Here is a 21,572-nt window from a genome sequence, read left to right as displayed (position 1 = left end):
TTATTTTTAACCTGTTCTTTCCGCTCAATGGTATGCTGTGCTCCTCTTCTATGTGGCTATTTACATCGTAATTCTTAATAGTGAAATGGCAATCCATCGTACTGTATTTTTTTAACTTTTAATTTTGAAAAAATGAAAAATTCACAGGAAGTTGCAAAAAAGGTTTTGTGTGCGTTTCATCCAGTCTTCTTCAATGGTAACATCTTTCACACCTAAGGTACAATATCAAAACCAGGAAATTGACTTTGGTACAATTCACAGCCTTTATTCAATTTCATCAGTTTTTATGCACTGATTTATGTGTGTGTGTGTGTGTGTGTGTGTGTGTGTGTGTGCGTGCTTAGTTCTGTGCAATTTTATGACATGTAGATTCTTGTCACCACCATCACAATGAAGATACAAAACTGTCCCATCGCCACAAGGCTCCCTAGTGCTGCTCCTTTACAGAAACACCCCCATCCCTAACTGTTGGCAACCACTAATCTGTTCTCCGTCTCTATAATTTTGTTATTTCAAGAATGTCATATAAATCAAATCATACTGTATGCAACATTTCGAGATTGGCTTTCCCTTGAGACCCATCCAAGTTGTGAGAAACAGTATATTTTTCTAATTGCTGAGTTGTAGTTCATGGTACAGATGTACCTGAGGTTGTGTAACCATTCACCCATTGAAGGCACATTGGAATTGTTTCCAATTTGGGGCTATTGCGAATAAGGCTGCTATGAAGTTCTGCAACAAGAGAAGCCACTGCAAAGAGAAGCCCCCGCTCGCCACAACAAGAGAAAGCCAGTGCGCACCAATGAAGACCCAATGCAGCCAAAAATAAATAAATTAATTAAATTAATTGAAAATAAATAAACTATGTGTGTGCGTTAAAAAAAAAACAAAAAAAAACCCACTTAAGTGCCTGGTAGGGCTTGGTGACTGGCGAGGCTTCACCATAAGCTTGGTCCTGGCTGTTTTATCAAGGAGCACCAAAATGTCAGTAGCTACAGGATACTTTTCTTAGAATGGTCAGTTCTGCGGAGAAGAATTTTCTCCTGCCTCGGAGCATCATTGCCTGGCTGCTGGCAGTCTTCTGGAAGCTGATTGGAGGATGAGGTGGGGAGGGGATATGGCTTAATTTTCCTGTACCAGAATGGCACCTTGCAGATTCTCTCTGGTGCACTGTCTGCAGGGAATGTACTTTGTGTTGGAGGGTAGGGTTGAGGATGCGAGGGTGGTGAGGAAGGTTCCTGGATGCTCCAGGTGGCAGAGGAGATCTGGGGACCCAGCTGGTCATTTTAAAAACTCACAACCAGCAGGCCCCCGTTTTTAGCCTCACCCTTCATCCCACCTTCAGAGGTTCCCGATGCTTCCAGCGCTCAAGTGCTCCCACAGTGGTGAGGCTTGACCTAGCTGTCTTCCCCGTGTCCCCTCCCCGATCCCCCCACCCGCTGTATTCACCTCTCCTTACTGCAAGCGCTTGGGTTCAACGTCTTATGGTCTGCTAACTTTTGTTTTTTTTAAGCAGGTGGCCACCTGCTTTGCGGCCTCCAAAGTTTCACTGATATCTCTCATCTGCTGTTGTCTTCTTTCCCATTGTTCTGTCTTTTGTGGCTTTGTGTCTGTTTTATTCATTCACTCTCATTTTAGTGGAGTTTCGGGGGTAGGCATAAATTTGCTATGTTTAAGCAGAAGTTTATTAGTTCATTTTAACGTTAAAAAAATAAATTTATTTATTTATGTTTGGCTGCATTGGGTCTTCATTGCTGCACACGGGCTTTCTCTAGTTGCGGTGAGCGGGAGCTACTCTTCCTTGCGGTGCGTGGGCTTCTCATTGCAGTGGCTTCTCGTTGTGGAGCACGGGCTCTAGTTGCGCGAGCTTCAGTAGTTGTGGCACCTGGGCTCAATAGTTGTGACATGCAGGCTCAGTAGTTGTGGCTCCTGGGCTCTAGAGCACAGGCTCAGTAGCTGTGGCGCACAGGCCTAGTTGCTCTGCGGTATGTGGGATCTTCCTGGACCAGGGATCAAACCCATGTCCCCTGCATCGGCGGGCGGATTCTTAACCACTGTGCCACCAGGGAAGTCCCTATTAGTTAATTTTAAAACCGAGGGAAATGAGGGCAGAGAGGGACAGATTCTTTTTTTTTTTTTAAAACCAAAACATTGGATTTATTTTCACAAATTTGAACCTGACATCTTAATTCATAACTAACAGCTGCCATAGATCCTGGCAATCACAAAAATAAGTGAAAATGAAGAGAAGGTTGCAAAGCAAGTGTTGAATACAATACTTAACAATATGTTCAAATCCCATTATACTTTAAAATGGGCTTTGGGGGAATTCTTTGTGGACAAAGGCAGTGGTTTTCCGGATGTCATCCAGCTGCTGTGATTCTTGGTGGCCTCTGACCTCCCACGATTGTCATCAAAACCAGCCTTCTCCTGAAACTCTTAGTTCTCGTCTTTTTCTCTGCTCCAACTTTCGGATTCCCCCAGCTGCTGCTGCTGGTAGTTTAATCAGAGAGGGACAGATTCTTGCCCGAAGTCACATGGTGGGTGAACGACAGGGCTGGACAGGATTAATGACAAGCAACTCCCAATGTTCCCCTGGGTAAGATCAGAGCCCCGGGGAGGCCCCCAGAGATACCAGGTTTTGGGAGGAGGATGTGTCTCAGGCAGAGCTGCAAATGGTCAAGGATTCTGGAGTAACAGAGACATGGCTTCAGGCAGCCTCACGCAAAGCAAGACGCCTTGCTCGCTGAGCCACGGTTTCCTCATCTGTGAGATGCAGGAGTAGTGAGGATCAAATAAGATGCTGCACGTCCTATTCTTGGGGTATGCCAGATGCCTAGCGTTAGAGGCGGCTCTTTCACCGAGGTGACAAAGACATGCACCTTTTCCAGGGCGGGAGCCAGTTCTTGGAGGAGACTCGGTACAGGACATGGATCGCTGCGGGGCCCTTTTCCTCTGCCTGTGCCTCTTGATGTCTCAGAGCAGAACAGAGGGTAAGAGGGCTCCGCTGAGCTGCAAGAGCCATCCTAGCCTGGACCCCTGGCTGTGATGTGAAGCGGGGAGGCCTCAAACCAAGGGAGATTGAAAAGGGGCACTTAGGCCTCCTGGGGCAGCAGGAGGCTGGGGCGGAAGGCCCAGAGGCCATGGGGCGGGAGGCGGGGCAGCTGCAGACAGAGACTGAGGCGGATGTCTGACTCTCTCCTCACAGAGGCATCCCAAGAAATCCTGCGCTGGATGAAGAGAATGGAGACGGCAGCCAGGAGCCGGAGCCTCACTTCTTTTGCTGAGTGAGTTGGGTGTCCCTCCTCTCCCTCCCAGAGTCAGCTGTGCCTCCACCCCCAGCTTGCACCTTGAATCCATGGCCCAGGGTTGGTCCAGTGTAGACTGTTAATTCATTTATTCAACACTCATTTATTGAGTAGCTAATGTGTGCCCGGCACCAAGCTCTGGAGACGTGGGATAGACACATCCCTGTTCTCATTGAGTTTACTGTCTGGTTGGGGGCCCTTAACCATGGATGCCATGAAACCAGGTGCAGAATCATGGGTCTCCATGCATTTTTCTGGGAAGGGGCTCCAAGACTTGGGCTGGGCTCTCCAGGGTCTGTGACCCAAAAGCCTAGTAGCTCAGGGTGAGAGGCCAATGCTGATGACTGACCAGGGAATCATAGGGCTGTGGAGCACTTCAGTCAGTGGGGAGCTGCCAGGGAAGGCTTCCTGGAGGAGGTGTCAACAAACTGGAACCCAAACAAGAGTTAATGGAAGGAGATGGGTGGGGTGGGGAGGTGAGAGTGTGCCAGGAACACTGTATGCAGGGGTCTAGAGGTGGGAGTGACAGGGGTGTGGGATGGGGGAGGCTGTGGAGAGTGCCACTCACCTCCATCCTTACCCCGGGCTCTGGCCATCTCTCTCACTTTCAGGCTCATCCATGGCCTAGAGTCAAGGCTACTCAATGCCAGCTTTGGGGGCCATAACCTCACTTTGCGGACGCATACCATCCAGACACTAGCCTTCAAGCTGGGCTGCAACTTCACTGGCCTCTCACTGAGAAGTGCTGCTCTGCAGCAGGTCCCCCAGGTCAGAGGTGACCAGGGATTGGGGGTGGCCAGTTCCTCTACCCCAGAAATTCTCCAGGGGTTTAAGGTCTGGACTTTCCCCAGGGTCCATCGCCCACCTTCCCACCAATCAGGGCTCTGCCTTAATAGCTGTGAGTTGCCGCCTCTGTAAAATGGGGCTGACGTTCTTCATGTGAATGATGGAAAGGGGGTGCTTGTGGCCCCTCAGGGGCAGTGTCCTCTTCCTGCTTTTGCAGGTTCCTGGGGTGAGGCAGTCGTGGGAGAGGCCAGGGGAACGGAACACCTTTGAGGGCCCTGGTATGATTCCTGCTGAATACCTGGGTGCTGGGGGATCCATCCCCTCCATCTTCAGGGCCCCAGCTGAGTGGAATAAATAACCCAAATTCAAGACCAGAACAGCCTGAAGGGAAGGCCTGAGATCGGGGGAAGTTTGGGTGGAGGTGCAGCCTGGCAGGAGAGGGTTCTGTGGGCGGAGGCTCCAAGGTAGGAGAGGCTCGGGCCAAGGCTGGGAGGGCTTCCTGGGGAGTGGGGAGTAGTGAAGGTGTTGTGGTGGGTCTGGAGACTTCGGACACCAGGTGCAGCCTATCTCTGGCTTTCCACAGGCCCAGGTCCCACTCGCCATGCAGTTCCCAGCTGAGCTGACTCATGATGCCTGCAGGGTGCGCTCCAGGGAGCTGACTCTCATCTGCGTCTACTTCTCCAACGCCCGCTTTTTTCAGGTCAGGGCCTGCTAGTAGGCCAAGCAGGGTGGATGTGGGCTCCTTCTTGGGGGGTCACTGCAGGCGTGCATGCCACCTCCTGGCCTCTGGGCAGGGACCAGCCTACTGTGCAACTTCAATCAGTGCCCCTCTCTGGGCCTCTGTTTTAGCAAAATGGAAGGGAGGCATGATTATAATGTGCAAACGAGACCTAAGAAATCTACTGTTTGTGTGCCTCTCCCTAGATGGGAGATAGACAAGTAGGTCACAAGATCTTTGTCCTCAGAAAGCTCTCTATCTCAACAGTTAGACCAGGACCTTAGAGACTTAATTTTAGCTTGAGGTTGATTATTACCATAGAGATTCAAAGGGATGGATGAGTCAGGGTGGGGTCAGGATGGTTCCCAATGAGCAGTCCTGGAGGGCTTCTGGAGGAGGTGCCTTTTAACCTTGGCTTCGAAACTGAGTTAGGGTAGGGTGACATGGACGGTATGAGGCTGGAATTCATTTAACAAATGGGAGGTGATGGTGGTGGTAGTGAGAAGACAGGGTTCCAGGTGGAGGGGGCAGCATACGCAAAGGCTGTGAGGCTGGCGCAGCTGTACAAGTGAAAGCCATGCTGCTTGTTCTCATCCAGGGAGGAGGGGCTGGAGAATGGGGGCTCTTGGACCTCATCCAGGGTCTCCTCATGTCCCCTCCAGTCAGTGCTTCTTCTGTTGCCCTTCCAGAAAGACATCAGTTCATCTGTGCTCAATAACTATGTTCTGGGGGCCCAGCTGAGCCATGGACAAGTGAGCAACCTCCGTGAGCCGGTGAACATCAGCTTCTGGCACAACCAAAGCCTGGTATTGTTGGGGCCACCCCCACATCCACCCACCCCTACCCCTTGTGGCTGTCCTGTCGAACACTGGTTTGATCAAACCCAGACTTGTGGAACTATCTTAGAAACAAGCTGCTTTAAATCTATCATACTTTGAAAATTCCTGCCAAAGAAATGAGAGAGAGGCTTTGACACACTGCATTCATCAGGAGTCTTTGAATTGCACATGATAGAAAACCAACTCAAGCCAGCTTATTGGCTCATGTACATGAAATGTCCAGGGCTGTTCTAGCTTCAGGCACAGATATGATGCCATAATGGCTCAGTCTCCATCTCTCAACAATGGTTTCCTGCCTTGGCTTTCCACTCTGTGGCAAGATGGCAGCTGAAGTGCTGGACCTCCTTCCCCTCTTCTCAGCAGGCTCTTTCTTGCCAGTGCAAACCAGGATCCCATAACGGATTCTAAAGGTCCAGCTGGGTCATGTGTCATCCATCCCTGACCCATCACTGTGCCCAGGGGGATGGAACATGTAGATTGGCCAGACCTGGGTCACATGGCCCAGGGACTGGGCTGGATTCATTTGACCTGTCATTGGGAGAGGGATGGGTCCTCAAGGAAACTACAGATATTGATGCCGAAAGAAGGAAGAAGGGCTGCTGGGTGGGCACAAGCCCTGATGGCATTCCCGAAAAGCCCCAGAGTCTGGCCATATCTTCTGTCAGCCTCATCAGGACCGCTCTGCACTCCCAATTTCTCCACTGTCCTTTCCTTTCACTCTTCTGGGCTTTTGCCCCTGTTACATCCTTGCTCCACTTCTGTTGAAATCTGATGTGTCCTCTAAGGCCTCAGTGCCCCAGTTGTCCCTTCCCTTCTCAGGACTCCTCTGCCTTTTCCTCCACGGTCTTCCATGGAGTGCCTGTTTCATTTCCCTCACCTTTCCACCCACAGGGCTTGGCGTCAGGGCTGTCTGTAGATGACTCTCTCTCTCCCCCACTGGGATGGGTCTGGACTGTCATTGTTCCCCATGGGGAGGAGGGGAGAGCGGACATTGATTATAGAGCACCTACTGTATTGGCCAGAGCTGGGCACTCAAGATTTCTCATTGCCTTTGATTATTCCACCCTCCTTGTGACTTGAGTATAAATGATCGCATTTTGCAGATGAATAAACTGAGGCTCAGAGAACCTCTGTGACTTTCCCAGGTCACTCTCAGAGTCCGTTGGGGAGGTGGGGCTGGAATCTGGCCTGTCTGATGCCAAAGCCCAGCCCGTGCCTGGTAAAATGTTGACAAGGGTGCAGCTGAGTCACCTTCGGCCCCCACAGTTTCCAGACCCTCCCTGATCCATGGCCCTCCCCTCCACCCCCTGGATGCACCCAATTCCAGCATCTCCCCTTAGGAAGGCTACACGGTGACCTGTGTCTTCTGGAAGGAGGGAGCCAGCAAGCACCACTGGGGGGCCTGGAGCACTGAGGGCTGTCGCACAGAGCAGCCCTCACCTTCCCAGGTGCTCTGCCGCTGCAACCACCTCACCTACTTTGCTGTTCTCATGGTATGTGTGCATCTAGCCTGGGTGAGGCTAGAGCTGCAGAGGGCCCCCTATCCAGGACAGAGGAGAAAGGCAAAAGCTGGTGCAGGGGGCAGAAAATCCAACTCAAATGGGCTTAAGGAAAAAAAAAAAACCAAAACACCTTATGGGTTCATGTTCCCGAAAAGGCTGGGTTAGGCTTCAGGCATGTCTGGATCTAGGGGCTCAATGTCACCAAGATAGGACTCTATCTCAGTCTCTCAATCGTTCTTGCTTTGTGTTAGCTTAGTTCTCAGACAGGATCTCCCCATGGGCTTATAATATGGCTGCTGGCATTTCCTGTTTTATGTCCTACTAGGTTCAGGTCAGTAGAACGAGAGCTCTCTCACCGAATTCTGCCAGCCAAAGCCATAGGATTGAGTCCCACAGGCCTAGAGTGTGTCCGATGCCCATCCCTTAACCAATCACTGTGGGCAGGAGGAGGGAAGGCTCTGATAGGCCAGGCCTGGTGCACCTGACTACACATAGTAGGAGAAGTGGAGGGTCCACCCACGTGCGGGAGTGAGGGAGGGGAGGAAGGGGAGATGGGAGTTTGGAGGCAGAAAAGCCACTGTGTCTGCTGTGGCTGTTTTCAAGTCAGGACCACGGCTAGGATTGTAGGGTAGGGGGGCTTGAAGCTGAGGTCTTGGCAGGTGTCTTTGATTTAGGCAGTGGAGGGCATTTCCATGCTTCTGGCCCCCCTTCCCTCCCACAGCAACTCTCCCAGGCCCCAGTCCCTGCAGAGCTGCTGGCGCCCCTCACATACATCTCCCTGGTGGGCTGCAGCATCTCCATCGTGGCCTCGCTGCTCACTGTCCTGCTGCACCTCCTTGCCAGGTATTCCCCTGCCCTCGTGCTGGGCCCGCCCACCCACTGCTGCTCAGCACCCCTCCTTCTTTCCTACTTGGGCCCCCAGAGTCAGGTGGGCTTTTCCAGAGTGCAGAGGCTGGGAAGCAGGAGACCAGCCTCCTTGCGTGTGGCTGTTGTTGGGTCCCTGCCTCTCTCGACCTGTGTCCCGGTCATTACGTGTCTATGAGCCCAGGGGGTGGCGCTGCCTGGTGACGTCCGGTCACGGAGGGCCACGCCCCCACCCGCAGGAAGCCGAGTGATTCCATTACGTGCATCCACGTGAACCTGCACGCCTCGGTGCTACTCCTCAATGTCGCCTTCCTGCTGAGCCCAGTGCCGGCCGTGCCCCCCGTGCCTGAGTCAGCATGCGTGGCACTCGCTGCCACCCTGCACTACGCGCTGCTCAGCTGCTTCACCTGGATGGCCATTGAAGGCTTCAACCTCTACCTCCTACTTGGGCGTGTCTACAACATCTACATCCGCCGATACGTGCTCAAGCTCTGTGCCCTGGGCTGGGGTAAGCACCGTCTCCCTCTCGCTTGCTTCCTGAGGCTTCCAGCCAGACTGGGCGTCTGACCCCTCCTGTCCTCTTTCTCCTCCACTGCCATGACCACTGGTCACCATCCCTGCCAGCACCCACCGCCGCTTCCTACATGACTATTCTTATCACCACTTCCACCTCCAAAGCATCTAGATCACCACCACTTCCAACACCACCGTCACCTCCACTATCCTCAGCCTTGTGTTCACCACCATCTCTGGTACCACCATCATCGGCGTCTCTATCACCATCCTAGCCCCTGTCTTCATTATCTCTTTCCTCACCGGTTCCCAAACCCTCTCTCCCATTACCTTCCAGCCATCACCTCCCAGTGTGACCACTACTACTGCCGCTACTGTTCCACCCTACAGCCCTCATTCATATCAGCCTTCTCTAAGACCACCAGGCTAATTGCGCTGAGGCTGGACCACGTGACAGCGGCTGGGGACTCAGAGCGAGCTCTTTCCCTCCCCTCCCCCCACCCTCTGCTTGCCCAGTGGAATCCTGTTTTAGCAGCCCCAGGAACCCATGACCAGCCCATCTCTGGGGTCTCCTGACAGATACTGAGCCTCTGTCCCACCCCTCAGGGGTCCCGGCCTTCCTGGTACTGCTCCTTCTTGCCGTCAAGAGCTCAGTTTACGGACCCTACAGGATCCCGCTCTCCGACAGCCAGGGGAACAGCACGGGCTCCCAGAGCACGTCCATGTGAGTGCGCTGAGGGCTGCGGCAGGCTCCCTGGCTCTAGTCCTGGGGCTCTAGACGGGGTGCCTTGTAGGCGGGACACTGACTGCAGGGCAGGGAGGGGACTACTGCTTACACGGGGCGTGGTTTCCAGGGGTCTTTGCCACGCCCCTTCTGCTGGATCCCTAAGGTCTCGGGCAGGACGGGTTCACTCTCTATGCTAGTTCTAGGAAGCACATGGGCCTCCAAGACCAGGCCGGGGCAGGGGGGCCTTTGCCCCTCCCGGCCGCTGGCGGCCAGCACCCCTCTGGCTCTCAGGCCCTGCGGTGGAGCTCAGCCTGTGCCTGGCTCTTCTCTCTCCTCACCTCCGTGCTTCGCTCAGGCGCTTGGCTGTGGCCCCCCCTGACCTGTGCCTGGCATGGCACTGCCAGCCCTCCAACCCTCCTAGTCAGAGGAGAGAGTGTTGTGGGGATTGGGACACCACAGTCACCGTGCTCAGAGTGTATGTGGGGAGGGGGCGCAAGGCGGTTTGGGGGACAGACTCTGTCGCCCCTTCCCGTGCCCTCGGACATTAACCTCTTTCTTTCGATGAAATGTTTCTAACAGTCAACATAGAGGGAGTAGCTTAACAACCCCCTGCAGACCCATCACCAGCAGTTGGCCGTCTGGCCTTTTTCCCTCTCCTGGCTGACACCAGCTCAGGACGGCTGAGGGCTGGCTCTGAATCCTCACAGCAAGGAGCAGGCCCCATTGTCAGCCCTTGTTTACAGTTGGGGAAACTGAGGCACAGGCGGCTGAAGAACCCTGGCCAAGGAGACCCAGCCAGTTGAGGGCAGAGCTGGGACTTGGCTCTAGAGCCCGGCCCCCAACCACTGCCCATCCCAGTCTCTGGGAAGTGAGGGCTCTGGGCACGGAGTGAGGCTGAGATGGGGTTAATTCCTCTCTGTGAGGGTGGGGGTGTTTTCTCAGAGCAAGTGTGACTTAGGACTCTTTAAACGTGTGTTTTTATTGTATAACACGTGACATGGCAAAAGAACTGCAGTGATGCTTCCACAGAACAGGAAGCACGTTAATGCAGGGATGTTAGCGAGCTCCTGCCCAAAGACCCATCTCCTTCCCGGTCTTCCTCACCTCTCCCTCTCCCCTCTCACCCTGGACTTTGTGACTTTTATTCTCCTGCATTTAAAAAACCCTTACTACATATATATGTCTTTTTTAAAAATTCTTTTACATTTTTTGTTTTATTTTTTAAATTGAAGTATAATTGACATATAACACTTCATTAATCTCAGGTGTGCAACATAACGATTTGGTTGTATATATTGCCAAATGACCGCGACAATAAGTCTAGTTAACATCTGTCACCAGACATACAGAATTGATTTTTCTTGTGATGAGAACTTTTAAGATCTATTCTCTTCGCAACTTTCAATTATGCAATACAGTATTGTTAACTGTAGTCACCATGCTGTACATGACATCCCCAGGACTATTTATTTTACAACGGGAAGTTTGCAACTTTTGACCCCCTTCACCCGTTTTGCACCCTGTCCCCCCCTCCCTGGCCTCTGGCAACCACCAATCTCTTTTCTGTATCTATGAACTTGTTTTTTTGTTTGTTTGTTTTAGATTCCACAAGTAAGTGAGATAATACAGTATTTGTCTTTCTTTGACTTATTTCGCTTAGCATAATGATCTCAAGGTCCATCCATGCTGTTGCAAATGGCAAGATTTCCTTCTTTTTATGACTGAATAATATTCCATTGTGTTTATGTGTGTGTGTATGTATATAGCACATCTTCTTTAACAGCGATTTTTAAAAACCTTGAAAATAACTCCAGTGCCCACTGACAGGACACCAGACTAGTACATGCGATAGAGCCACCCCTGTCAGACAGATCATCTGGCAGTGAGAAGGAATGGTCCACCACCACACTCATCCACTTGGGTGAACCCCCAAAATCATGTTCAAGGACTCTGTGACTGCAGTGAAAGGAGCCCGAGCAGGTGATCGTGACAGTTAGGGGCTCAGGCTCTGTGCTTAGACCGCGGGGCTTCAAGTCCCACCTTAGGCAGGTGTGCGTTTCTAAGCCTCATAGGGTCACCATGAGGATTGCATGGCTGATTCACGGAAATCACGTGACCTGATGGGGTAAAAGGCAGCACCTGCCTTGAAGGTGTTTGGGGGAAGCAGAGGCCATGAAGACCTCACGGAGGGTCTAGGACCAGGGCTGGGGCCACTGTCAGGGATCTCTCTGACCTTCCCTCTGCCCTCGGTGGAGTTTTCCTGCTGCTCCCCCGGCTCCTCAGTCCACACATGGAGAGCGCCCCTCCACCAAGCTGTGAGTTGCAGCAGCTCAGGGAAGGGCCGGTGGCCCAGTCCAGGTGGGGAGGGGCTCCTGGCACCGCTGCACGAAGATGGGGATGAGATGTTGATAATCGTGTGGTGGGTGGAAGGAGAAGTTTCCAGCAAAGAGGACCATGGACCAATGATGTAATCAATACCTTATAAGTTGACAGTTGGGCTGGGCGTGGAAGGGGGAAGGGTTAGATGTTCAAGGGAGGAGAGAGAGTTTTCAGGTGGGTAAGAGAGGGTAAAGGAGGCATGCAGAGGCTTCAGGCATGGGGCTGAGGTGGCAGGTGGGTCCTACCTGGTGGCCTGGCTGGAAAGCTGAGCCCAGGACTTCACCACGTGTGCAGTCAGGCAAGAAATGACGGGTCTGAGCCGGAAGACCGGACCGGGTTCAAGAGGCAGTCCAGGGGCCCAGGAGACCGTGGCTTCCCTGCCACGTCTTGGGAGCCACACCAACCCCAGCGCTTCGCCCCTCCCCTGCAGATGCTGGGTGCGGGACGCCTGGGTGCACGGTGTCCTGGTCATGGGCTCTGGTGGCCTCACATCCCTTTTCAACCTGGTGGTGCTGGCCTGGGCGCTACGGGTCCTGCACAGACTGCGGGCGCAGGAGAAGGCGCTGGGCCCCCGGGCCTGCTGGGATACCGTCACCGTGCTGGGCCTCACCGTGCTGCTGGGCACCACCTGGATCTTGGCCTTCTTCTCCTTTGGTGTCTTCCTGCTGCCCCAGCTCTTCCTCTTCACCACCTTCAATTCGCTCTACGGTAGGGCCTGTGGTTGACGTGGAGGAAACCCCAGGGGGGTAGTGTACAGCTGCTACGTGTTTACTCCTGAAGGGCTCCAGGTTGAGGGGGTGAGTCAGGGGCTGAAATCTGGGCCCTGACAAGCTGGTTTGGGGCTACGCCCGCCCATAGGAAGGGGCGCCACCTTGTAATTTGCACAAAGGCAGCCTATGGGCTAGCGGTGGCTGGTCCTCCAGCTCCTACGCCCGGTCCCTTCTGGCCTCCAACAGGAAGGGCTTCTGAGAATTACTGCTGGGCCTCAGGGAGGCCCCACTTACCCCAGTCAAGGAGGTGCCTGGATCTTGGAGGAGGCCCCACGCTGTTCCTGAGACGCTTCCACTAACCAGTCTTTTCCGTGCAGGTTTCTTCCTCTTCCTGTGGTTCTGCTCCCAGAGGCGCCACTCAGAGGCAAAGATGGAGGCATTCAGCTCCTCCCAGATGGTGCAGTAGTCTGGACTGTCTGGACCTCCTGGCCTGGAGCCCCCAGCTTCTCTGGCTGCCTGCAGCCGGAGGCCCTGGCTTCCAGTCGAGAAGATGGCAGGCCAGCTGCTGGACACCAGAGGCCACTGTCGCCTCCAGGGGGCCTTTTCCACCTCCATGCCTTCTCCAGGCCCAGAGGGCAGCGTGTTGCTCTCCGTCCCCAGGCATTCTGCTCTGGGGCAGGTCCAGCCCCACCTGGGGGCAGCAAACTTGCCCCTGGTGCCTGGGCCCAGCTGGCCAGGCCTATGGCCAGAGCACTGGCCTGGGAGTCAGGAGGCCACGTTTCAATGCCTTTCTCTGAGTTTCACTGTCTGACCTCGGGCCTGTCATTTCTCACTGACCCTTGGTTTCCACATCTGTGACATGGTGGCAGATGGCTGTGGTCCTGCCTAATCCCAGAGCTTTATGCAGATTCAATGGCACCAGGGAGGACGAGGTCATAGTGGGGTGGGGATCCCCACCCCGGCCTGGGCCTGCCCTTGAAACACCTGCTGGGCCCTGCTTCCTTCCTCCGGGAGAGGGTCAGCCTTGGCCGGGGGTCCCCAGCCCAGCGCTTAGAGACCCACCCAGTGTGTGAGACCTCACCAGCCTGTAACTGAGGCCTCTTTTCCTTTAACCCCCAAATTATGATGACTCTAACTCCAAGTCCACCCTTCCCAAAGATCAGGAAGTCCAGTCCTTTCCAGAGGCTCCTCTTCCAGCGTTCCCCAGACCCCCATAGGCCATTAAGACCAGCAGCTGGGGCCACAGGGCTTCCTGGAGGTGGGAGGGGAGCACCTCTTTCCCCTCCATCTGAGCTCCAGTGATCCGGCTATTTGATGACTGGGCAGGATTGAATTTCACCTGGTAGGCGTGAGGGTGTGGGTTCTAAATCCCAAGCTTGTTTGTCTGTTCTCTTGGAGTGGGTGGGCACCTAAAGTATTTATAAATTGGTATAAATTATACAAGTCTTTTGTCAGGCTTCCCATTTCAGTTTCCTTCCTGTTTGTTTTGTTAGCTGTCGCAGTCGTAGAAAATCACCATTGCCCTTGCCCTGTCCTGTCAGGCCAAGTGGGAGACCACTCATGAAGCGAGCGCCTTTCCCAGGCTTCACACCAGGGGGCCCTGTTGGCCAATGTCAGAAGCCACTGGGTCCAAAACCATGTCTGGTGATGCTGTGGTCGCCTGTCTGTGGATATGACACACCAGATGGAGAGGCTCTGCCTCCAGGACTGCACCTGCTGGGCGACCAGCAGGAGGAATGCTAGCACTGCCTACACAGCCATTTCTCTCTTTCCCAACGCAGCCACCCGCTCTGGCTCTTGGGGTCTCATGCTCTGGGCATACGTGGCACTAGAGTGCTGGGCTGGGATAGGCTCTCAGGGCCCCGCTCCGGGCCATCAGATAGATTGCGATGACTTTGAACGTCACTGGGAGGGAGTTGGAGCCGGATCCCTTTTCTCCCAGGGGGAGCCTCTGCCCTCTGTTCATTTCTTGATATGAATAGCCCTTCACTAATTGGTGAGTGGCGCAGGCTCCGCATACTGCCTGGGCTCAAGTGCCCGCTCTGTCACTTGTCAGCTGTGTGACTGTGGACAAGCCACTCCACCTCTCTGTGCCTGAGTTTTCCCATCTGTAAAATGGGGCAATAGTAGTACCTATTTTGAAGGGTAAATAAAATAACCCATATAAAGAGGCATAGCAGAGGGTAAGTGCTCAGTAAAGGGTTATCGTTATCATTCGTATTTTGTTATTATTATTACAGTGTCAACTGAGTCTCAGAGGCCGACCCCCTAAGGTCCAGTCTGCTCGGCCTCACAGGCCCAGCTCCTCGCTCAGCATATCCTGCTGTCCTGCTGCGCTACCTCCTCTCCCACTTTCCCCAGAGCTGCCTTTGGTCCAGCCTTGCTGGCCTTTTGTTATTTTAGGGACATTTCTCACACGGTACAGGCTCCAGGCCATTGCCACCTGTCCCCCTACCCCTCGGTTCCCAAATCCTCTGATCTATCTAAATTCTCAGGGGCTCAGTTATCATGCCTCCCATGAAATCTCTCCAGTTTTCCCACAGAGGAGGTCTCTCTCCCACTCCTACTCCAGCAGAGTGTCCCCCTGCCTCTCTCAGGGTGAGGTGAGCCCCCATTCGAGCTCCCCTAGTTTGGCCAGCCCTAGCTTGTACTAGGCTCCCCAGGCCTTGGGGTGGGCCCCCGTCCCAATGCAGGTGCCAAGGATCATGGGCACGTCCGGCCTCTCTCTTGGGCAGCTCTGGGGAGCGGTCCGCAGCCCACTGAAGCAGGGCCTTGCCTAGGACCCAGCCCAGCCCAGACCTGGCCTTTTAGATCCTACCAAGCCCAGGGCTGCCCAAGGGAGGATGTGGCCACAGTGACACAGAATGGTTCTGGTAATTCTAGGAAACGGCCCCAGCTCTGTGGCCCTGAGCCTGGTTGGGGGTTCAGGCGCTGGGCAGGGACCACTTCCCGGAAACGCCTTAACCGGGTGGGGGGCAGGGCTGAGGGAGCCGTTGATGGGCCTCGGTGCCCTCCCCTCACTCCCAGTGGGGTCCTGGCCTTGCCCAGACTGGGCACCGGGCCCATCTGTCAGGGGCTTCCAGACTTAGTGGGAAGATGGAGCTGGAGGCCCCTAGGGCTCACTGCTCAGGGCCAGAGTCTCCGAGGAGGCCCGGGGTGAAGGATGACAAGTGGAAGCCAGAAAGGCCACAGACTAGCAGTTTCTATGTTGCTTTGTTGCTGTTTTTTTTTTCAGAAAGACAATGTGTGTATGGGGGGAGGAGGGTTGAATGAGGGTTACCCGATAAAATACAGGATGCCCAATTTGAGAGACAGATACAAAAAAATGTTCACTGTTTATCTGAAATACAAATTTTATCCTGTAGATCTCCATCTATTTATTTTTTTCTTTTCTTTATTTCTTTTGCTAAGTCTGGCAACACTCTTAAAAAGGAGCATTGGCTCTGGAGTCCGAGGTGTCCACTCTTTACCCTTCAAATCGATCCACCCTGTGCTGACTGGGGACCCCTCTGCCCACTGAATGAGCCCTGCACTCAACTCGAGCCTCCTCCTCCAGGGCTCCCATTGCCAGCCAAGGTTGCCACCAGGACGCTAAAGGGCTCTGCCTTGTGGTGCCCCTCCCATCAACCATGGTGCAGACCAGCCTCCATCCACCACAGAGCCTCTTCACAGGCCTCCCTGCCTCCCCACTCCCAGTCTGAGCTTGACTCAGAAGCCAGAGGGAATTTTTTCGTCCTGTAACCTGACCATGTCCCTCTCTGCTGAAACCCTCCTTGTAGTCAAATTCCCCTTGGGAGCTCGAAGACCCTGGGGTTCTGACCTGTGCTCACTTCTCCCACCTGCTTCCCACCATTCCTTCCTCATCCTCCTTGCTTCTGCCACCCTGAACTATTAAGACTTCAAGTTCCCTGAACAGGTCCTTTCTCACCTCCAGGCCTTGGCACAAGCTGCCTGGAGCACTGTCCGTCAGGTCTTTCATTTGCAGAAAGATGGCAACACACCCTTATGATCTCAGCTTTGCAGCCTCTCCTGATCTCCATGTGTCTGGACCAGGAAGCTGCCCTTGACCTATAAAATCTAGGATGGGGCCTTCTCTCGCCTCCATAGCCTTTGTCCTTCCCCCATGACAATAGTTATTTCTCTCTCTTATGAATGTCTGTATCATTTCAAAGTGAATTATCATCTGCAAATTTACTTCGACAAATCTTTTAAAAATTGGTAGACTAGGGAGACAAAGCCACCAGCAGCATGGGATATTTCAAATGCTTCTCTTAATTATTGATGGCAAAGCTGAACAAATTAGCCAAGATATGGAAGATTTGAACAACATAAGCAACAGACTTGATATAAGGGACATTAATTGAATTTTGTCTTCCGCGATCAGATTCTCCTTAAGCACTTATGGACTATTTTCAAAACTTGATAGTATACTAGATTAGAAAGCCACCTCCAAAAAAGTTTCAAAGAATTGCTGTTAGAGCACATTCTTTGACCTCAGTGCAGTGGAGTTAGTAAGCACAAGCACAACTTTAATACTGTTTGAAGAAAATATAGGTTAATATCTTTCTGACTTCAGGGTGGGGAAACAACTCTTAAAGAAAACACCAAAAAGGTGTTAACCATGATGAAAAGATGCAACTGACCACATTAAAGATAATTTCTGTGTGAGATAGAGTCACAGATGTAGAAAACAAACATATGGTTACCAAGGGGGAAAGGGGGGGAGGGATAAATTGGGAGATTGGGATTGACATATGCACACTACTATATATAAAATAGGTAACTACTAAGGACCGACTGTATAGCACAGCAAACTCTTCTCAATACTCTGTAATGACCTATATGGGAAAAAAAAAATCTAAAAAATAGTGGGTACATGTATATGTATAACTGATTCACTTTCCTATATATCAGAAACTAACACAACATTTTAAATCAACTATACTCCAATAAAATTTTTAAAAAATTAAAAATAATTTCTGTTTCCCAAAAGACACCTGAAAATATCTGGGAAAAGATGTAAGCCGTATCTGGGAAAAGATGTAAGCACAGAGCTGGTATCAAGATCCCCTATGGATCAGTAAGAAAAGATAAACAAGAGAAAAATGAGCAAAAACCATGACCTGGCATTCCACAAAAGATGAAATGGCCAGAAAACATGATGGGATCTTAAGTTCACTAGCGATCAGGGACATGGAAAGGAAGACCACAATGAGACGTTATTTTTTACCCAGTTGGCTGGTAAAAAGTGCGACATCTGACACTGTTAAATGTTGGCTGGGATGTGGATCAGCAGGAACTCTCAAAATTGCTGTCAGGACTGTAAAGTGATTCAAGCCTCGTGGAAAAACAGTTTGGCATTCCTCTGTAAAGATAACAGTGGCACACCCATGTCCCAGCCATTCCACTCCCAGGATTCTATCTGAGAGGAAGCCCTGCAGGTGTATCCAGACACACATCTGAAAGTGTTCGTAAGAGCACTGCTGGCAATCGCAGAAATGCTGCAACAACGTGGTGAATCTAAGACACGTGGTGCTGAGTTGAAAAACGCAAATCCCAGAGACTATACGTGGTTTGATACTCTTTAGTTTTAAACCCAGCACAAGCAAATGATATCTAAGCATGTATACTCTACTAAGCTCTACAGACAGAGTGAGTGAGTGACAGCCACAAAGTTCAGGACGCCTCTGGGGAGGGAGAGGGGAGGAGGGGGAAGGGTAGCGGAGGCTCCAGAATTTGGATTTTATTGGAAGGCAAAGGGGAGTTGGTTTCTGAGAAGAGTGATGTGATTCCAACTTTTTTTTTAATTTGAAATTAAGTTTATTCGTGCATTAAACAGTTACAGAATACCCATGGGACATTTTTAGTCCAACAATTAAAATTGCATTTAAAAGCCAACTGGAAGAGTTTACACACCAAAAAGACATCTGGAGTAACTACTGTTCCCCTTTCCTTGAGTTTATATATATTTACCTTTTAGGCAAGAGAGAAAACTGTGATTACTTCGTATTCCAGGGGATGTGATTTCCAGTTCCATTGTCTTAATGTGTATAAGATTCTTCTGTGAAGGCCAGAGAAGGTCAAAGAATTTGATGTTGATTGGAAGAATTAAGAAGACAAGACTAATGGTTGGTTCATGGACCCACAATTTTACCACAAATCACTAGAGGGGGTGGTGGGAGGGGTATTATGTTTCCCATCAATAAAACCTCAGGTATGTATTTTATTTTTGGCTGTGCCGCGTGGCTGGCAGGATCTTAGTTCCCCGACCAGGGACTGAACCAGTGCCCCCTTGCAGTGGAAGCATGGAGTCCTAAGCACTGAACCGCCAGGGAAGTCCCCTGAGGTAGTTAAAGACTCCATAGATGTGGAGGGAATTCCCTGGCAGTCCAGTGGTGAGTACCCCCAGCTCTCACTGCCAAAGGCCCTGGTTTGATCCCTGGTAGGGGAAACAAGATCCCACAAGTTGCGCAGTGCAGCCAAAAAAAAAAAAAAAGAATAAGACTCCATAGACATGGAAACTCACTTCTACGTCTCTCACGGGTCATGGCGAGGCTGAGAAGACTGCGGCGGGAGCTCATACCTCCTTGGACTTCTCACATACGTTGGTGCCCAAACCTAACCAGGACTGGACCATGTCGAACACTTCTCTGAACAAAGTGGTTCATCAGTTTTCTCTTCAGGGTGCATTCCAAGGCAACAGTGTGATCCATGATGAATTTTTCCTGGTCTGTTTTTGGCTTGTCTCGGTGCTAAAGTCTATGGCAATACAAAACAGCACGATCATTTACTGTGAGACCTGCCCGAGTCAAAGAACGGGCTCTCTTAAGTCTCAGCAGTCAGGGTTTAACCTAGCTCGTTTTTCTTGGCTATTCTCATCATCCAGATGACAGGAAACTTCTGTGGGGGCATCTCTTTTATTCTCCTCCATGGGTTCCAAAGGGCAGTCTTGACCTATGGCCAACACCTGTCCGACAGTCATGTCAGCACGAGCAGCTTTCAAGTAGCTGGCACGCACCTGCCAGTCCTCCACAGAACAGGGCTCCACCACTGAGTCTCTGGGGAGGTCAGCTGGGAGAGGCGTCTCTAGGCAGCAAGGAAGGCTCTCCCCTTCTGGACTGGGAAGGACCCTCGGGACTGCATGGTTCAACAGGCGGCTGAGACCTGACATTACCATGATGTCACCACTGTGCATAAACATGGGGATGGGGGCTTCATCTCTTTTGAGGCCACCCGGGGAAAGATGGCAGACTGTCCAAAGCTGAACGACAGCAGGGGTTTGGAGTGCTCTAGTTCAGATTTATCTACATGGATTCCCAGCGTGGAGTCTCATCGGTAGTAATTCAGGATACCAGCTTCAGCTCGGAAACCCTGAAATCCACAGGCGGTGTCCACTTACCCTGAGAGGAAAGTCAGGTCAGCAGGGGAAGGTGTGTAGTGATCTGCAGAGTATTTCTTACTGTCCCAGTTACAATGGTAGCCTAGGGTCACCCAGTGCAGCTTCTCTAATAAACTTCAGGGTCTTTATTTATTCACTTCTTTATACCTTAGAAGCTCTTTGCTCTGTTCCCACAAATCTTGGGTCTCTTCTTAGTCACATGTGTGTCCAGGTTACATACATTGGGTTTCCGGGAATATGACTTAAGGCGCTGCTTCACCTAATGCCGCTGGTGACCTGGGAGGAAGGGTTTGGGATAAAAATAAATCCGGGGTAGGCTTGCAGTCCGTAGGCTCGCCACTTGCTGGCCAGCTGAAGTCCTGCTCTGTATGCATCGTGGTCACTGGCTGGGGACACATTTAGCTGAGATTTGACTACCCTGGGGGCACCAGGCCCCATGCCTTGGGCTGCTTGGGCCACCAAGAAGTCAGTGACCCCTCCCAGGTCTGCGGTGCCGGGGCGGCTCTGCCGGCAGAAGCGGAAAAGCTTCGGAAAGGCGTCCTCCCCAGGCTCCGCTACCAGCATCGCCACAGCGCCCACGGCCACTGCCACCTTCCCCATCTTGCTGCCTGGCCTCGTCTCCATCCTGTTGTTGAAAAACAACGAAAGTAAGTGTGGAATTGCTACACCTGTGAGTTTTCAGGCTTTTCCTTCTCTGAGCCCCATTTTCTCCCTAATAATGGTAAGAGGGAACCCTTACTATGTACCCAATGCCCCCTACATATATTAGCTCACTTAATTTTCACAACAACTCTGTGAGGTAAGTTTGATTATTATCGTGCTTGTTACACCCATGAGTCAACTGAAGCACAGAAAGGTTAAGTGACTTGCCCAAGGTCACACAGCTACTCGGTGCCGGAGGTGGGATTCAAATCAGCCTCTGCTTCCTTATCAGAACAGTAGAGGGATGGGAACAACCCCACTGGATGATGAGTCCTCTAGAGGCAGGGGCTGTGTGTGTGTGTGTGTGTCTGTGTGCCCTTGGGGAGCCACCCGGGAGTAGGGGCTGTGTGTGTGTGTGTGTGTGTGTGTGTGTGTGTCTGTGTGCCCTTGGGGACCCAGCCGGGATGCTCAGGAAGTCAGCCATGATTATTGTCCTAGCAGGGTTTGGCAGGGAGGCAGGGAGCCAGCATGGGAGGGAATCAGAGACAGCCTGGGTTCGAATCCTGGCTCTGCCACTCACTCATCGCAGACCTTGGCAGTCCTCTTGAGGCCTCTCTGAGACTTAGTTTTCTCACCTATAAAATGGGGGCCGTCCTAGTTGCTATTTCCAGGGCTGCTGTGAGGGATCAGGGAGAGAAAGGTGTGAGTGACCTGTTCCACCGCCCAGCGTGATGAGCAGTGCTTAAATGTGGGCTGTTATTAGCCACCTGTTCACGGATGTCCTCAGTAGCTCTCTCTAGGTGATTTCTAACAGGACTTGGTCAGGAGTAGGCCCTTCAGAGTGTGAACAGCGGGTCCAGCGCCTCTCACACCACTGGTGATGTGAGCTGTGCCTAAGAACATTCACATGGGAGCCTCAGCCTAAGGGCCAGAAGGTCAGCAGCTGGGGTCAGGGTGAAGGTGGGCTCCTCAGCTGGCTGGGCACCGCCAGGACCGCAAGTCTGGTGCTGGGGTTGTCATTCCTATGGTGACCACCAGGGATCATGCTTGGCCACTTCTGCCTTCTTCCCTGGTCCCAGAGCCCATGGGCAACCTGCAGAGGGCAGCGAGGACTCCCACATTCCTGCCAACTGCAAGGTGGTGCATCTCCAGCAAGAGTGCATCTGAGGCCCTGACTTGGCTTTC

At 52.2% G+C, this 21,572-nt stretch overlaps 1 protein-coding gene and 1 pseudogene across 2 annotated transcripts; one reads left to right on the top strand and one right to left on the bottom strand.

Moving 5' to 3' along the window:
- Positions 1 to 2,924: 2,924 nt before the first annotated feature.
- Positions 2,925 to 12,812, top strand: ADGRG5 (adhesion G protein-coupled receptor G5; the record flags this gene model as incomplete). Its single annotated transcript, XM_082862398.1, has 11 exons — positions 2,925 to 2,993; positions 3,209 to 3,287; positions 3,920 to 4,076; positions 4,678 to 4,794; positions 5,502 to 5,618; positions 6,992 to 7,144; positions 7,875 to 7,996; positions 8,257 to 8,525; positions 9,137 to 9,254; positions 12,067 to 12,344; positions 12,724 to 12,812. Exons 1-11 carry the CDS (start codon positions 2,930 to 2,932, stop codon positions 12,810 to 12,812), a joined length of 1,563 nt encoding a protein of 520 aa, XP_082718524.1. The 5' UTR covers positions 2,925 to 2,929.
- A 6,366-nt stretch (positions 12,813 to 19,178) lies between these two features.
- Positions 19,179 to 20,309, bottom strand: LOC309976296 (nucleic acid dioxygenase ALKBH1-like; annotated as a pseudogene). The gene has a single exon. The product of its transcript is annotated as a nucleic acid dioxygenase ALKBH1-like (transcript).
- Positions 20,310 to 21,572: the final 1,263 nt, after the last annotated feature.

This window comes from Leucopleurus acutus, assembly GCF_964270905.1.
Source record: "Leucopleurus acutus genome assembly, chromosome: 20".
NCBI classification, from domain to species: Eukaryota; Metazoa; Chordata; class Mammalia; order Artiodactyla; family Delphinidae; genus Leucopleurus; species Leucopleurus acutus.
The sequence above is the reverse complement of the archived record's forward strand: the minus strand, read 5'-3'. Positions and strand labels throughout refer to the sequence as shown.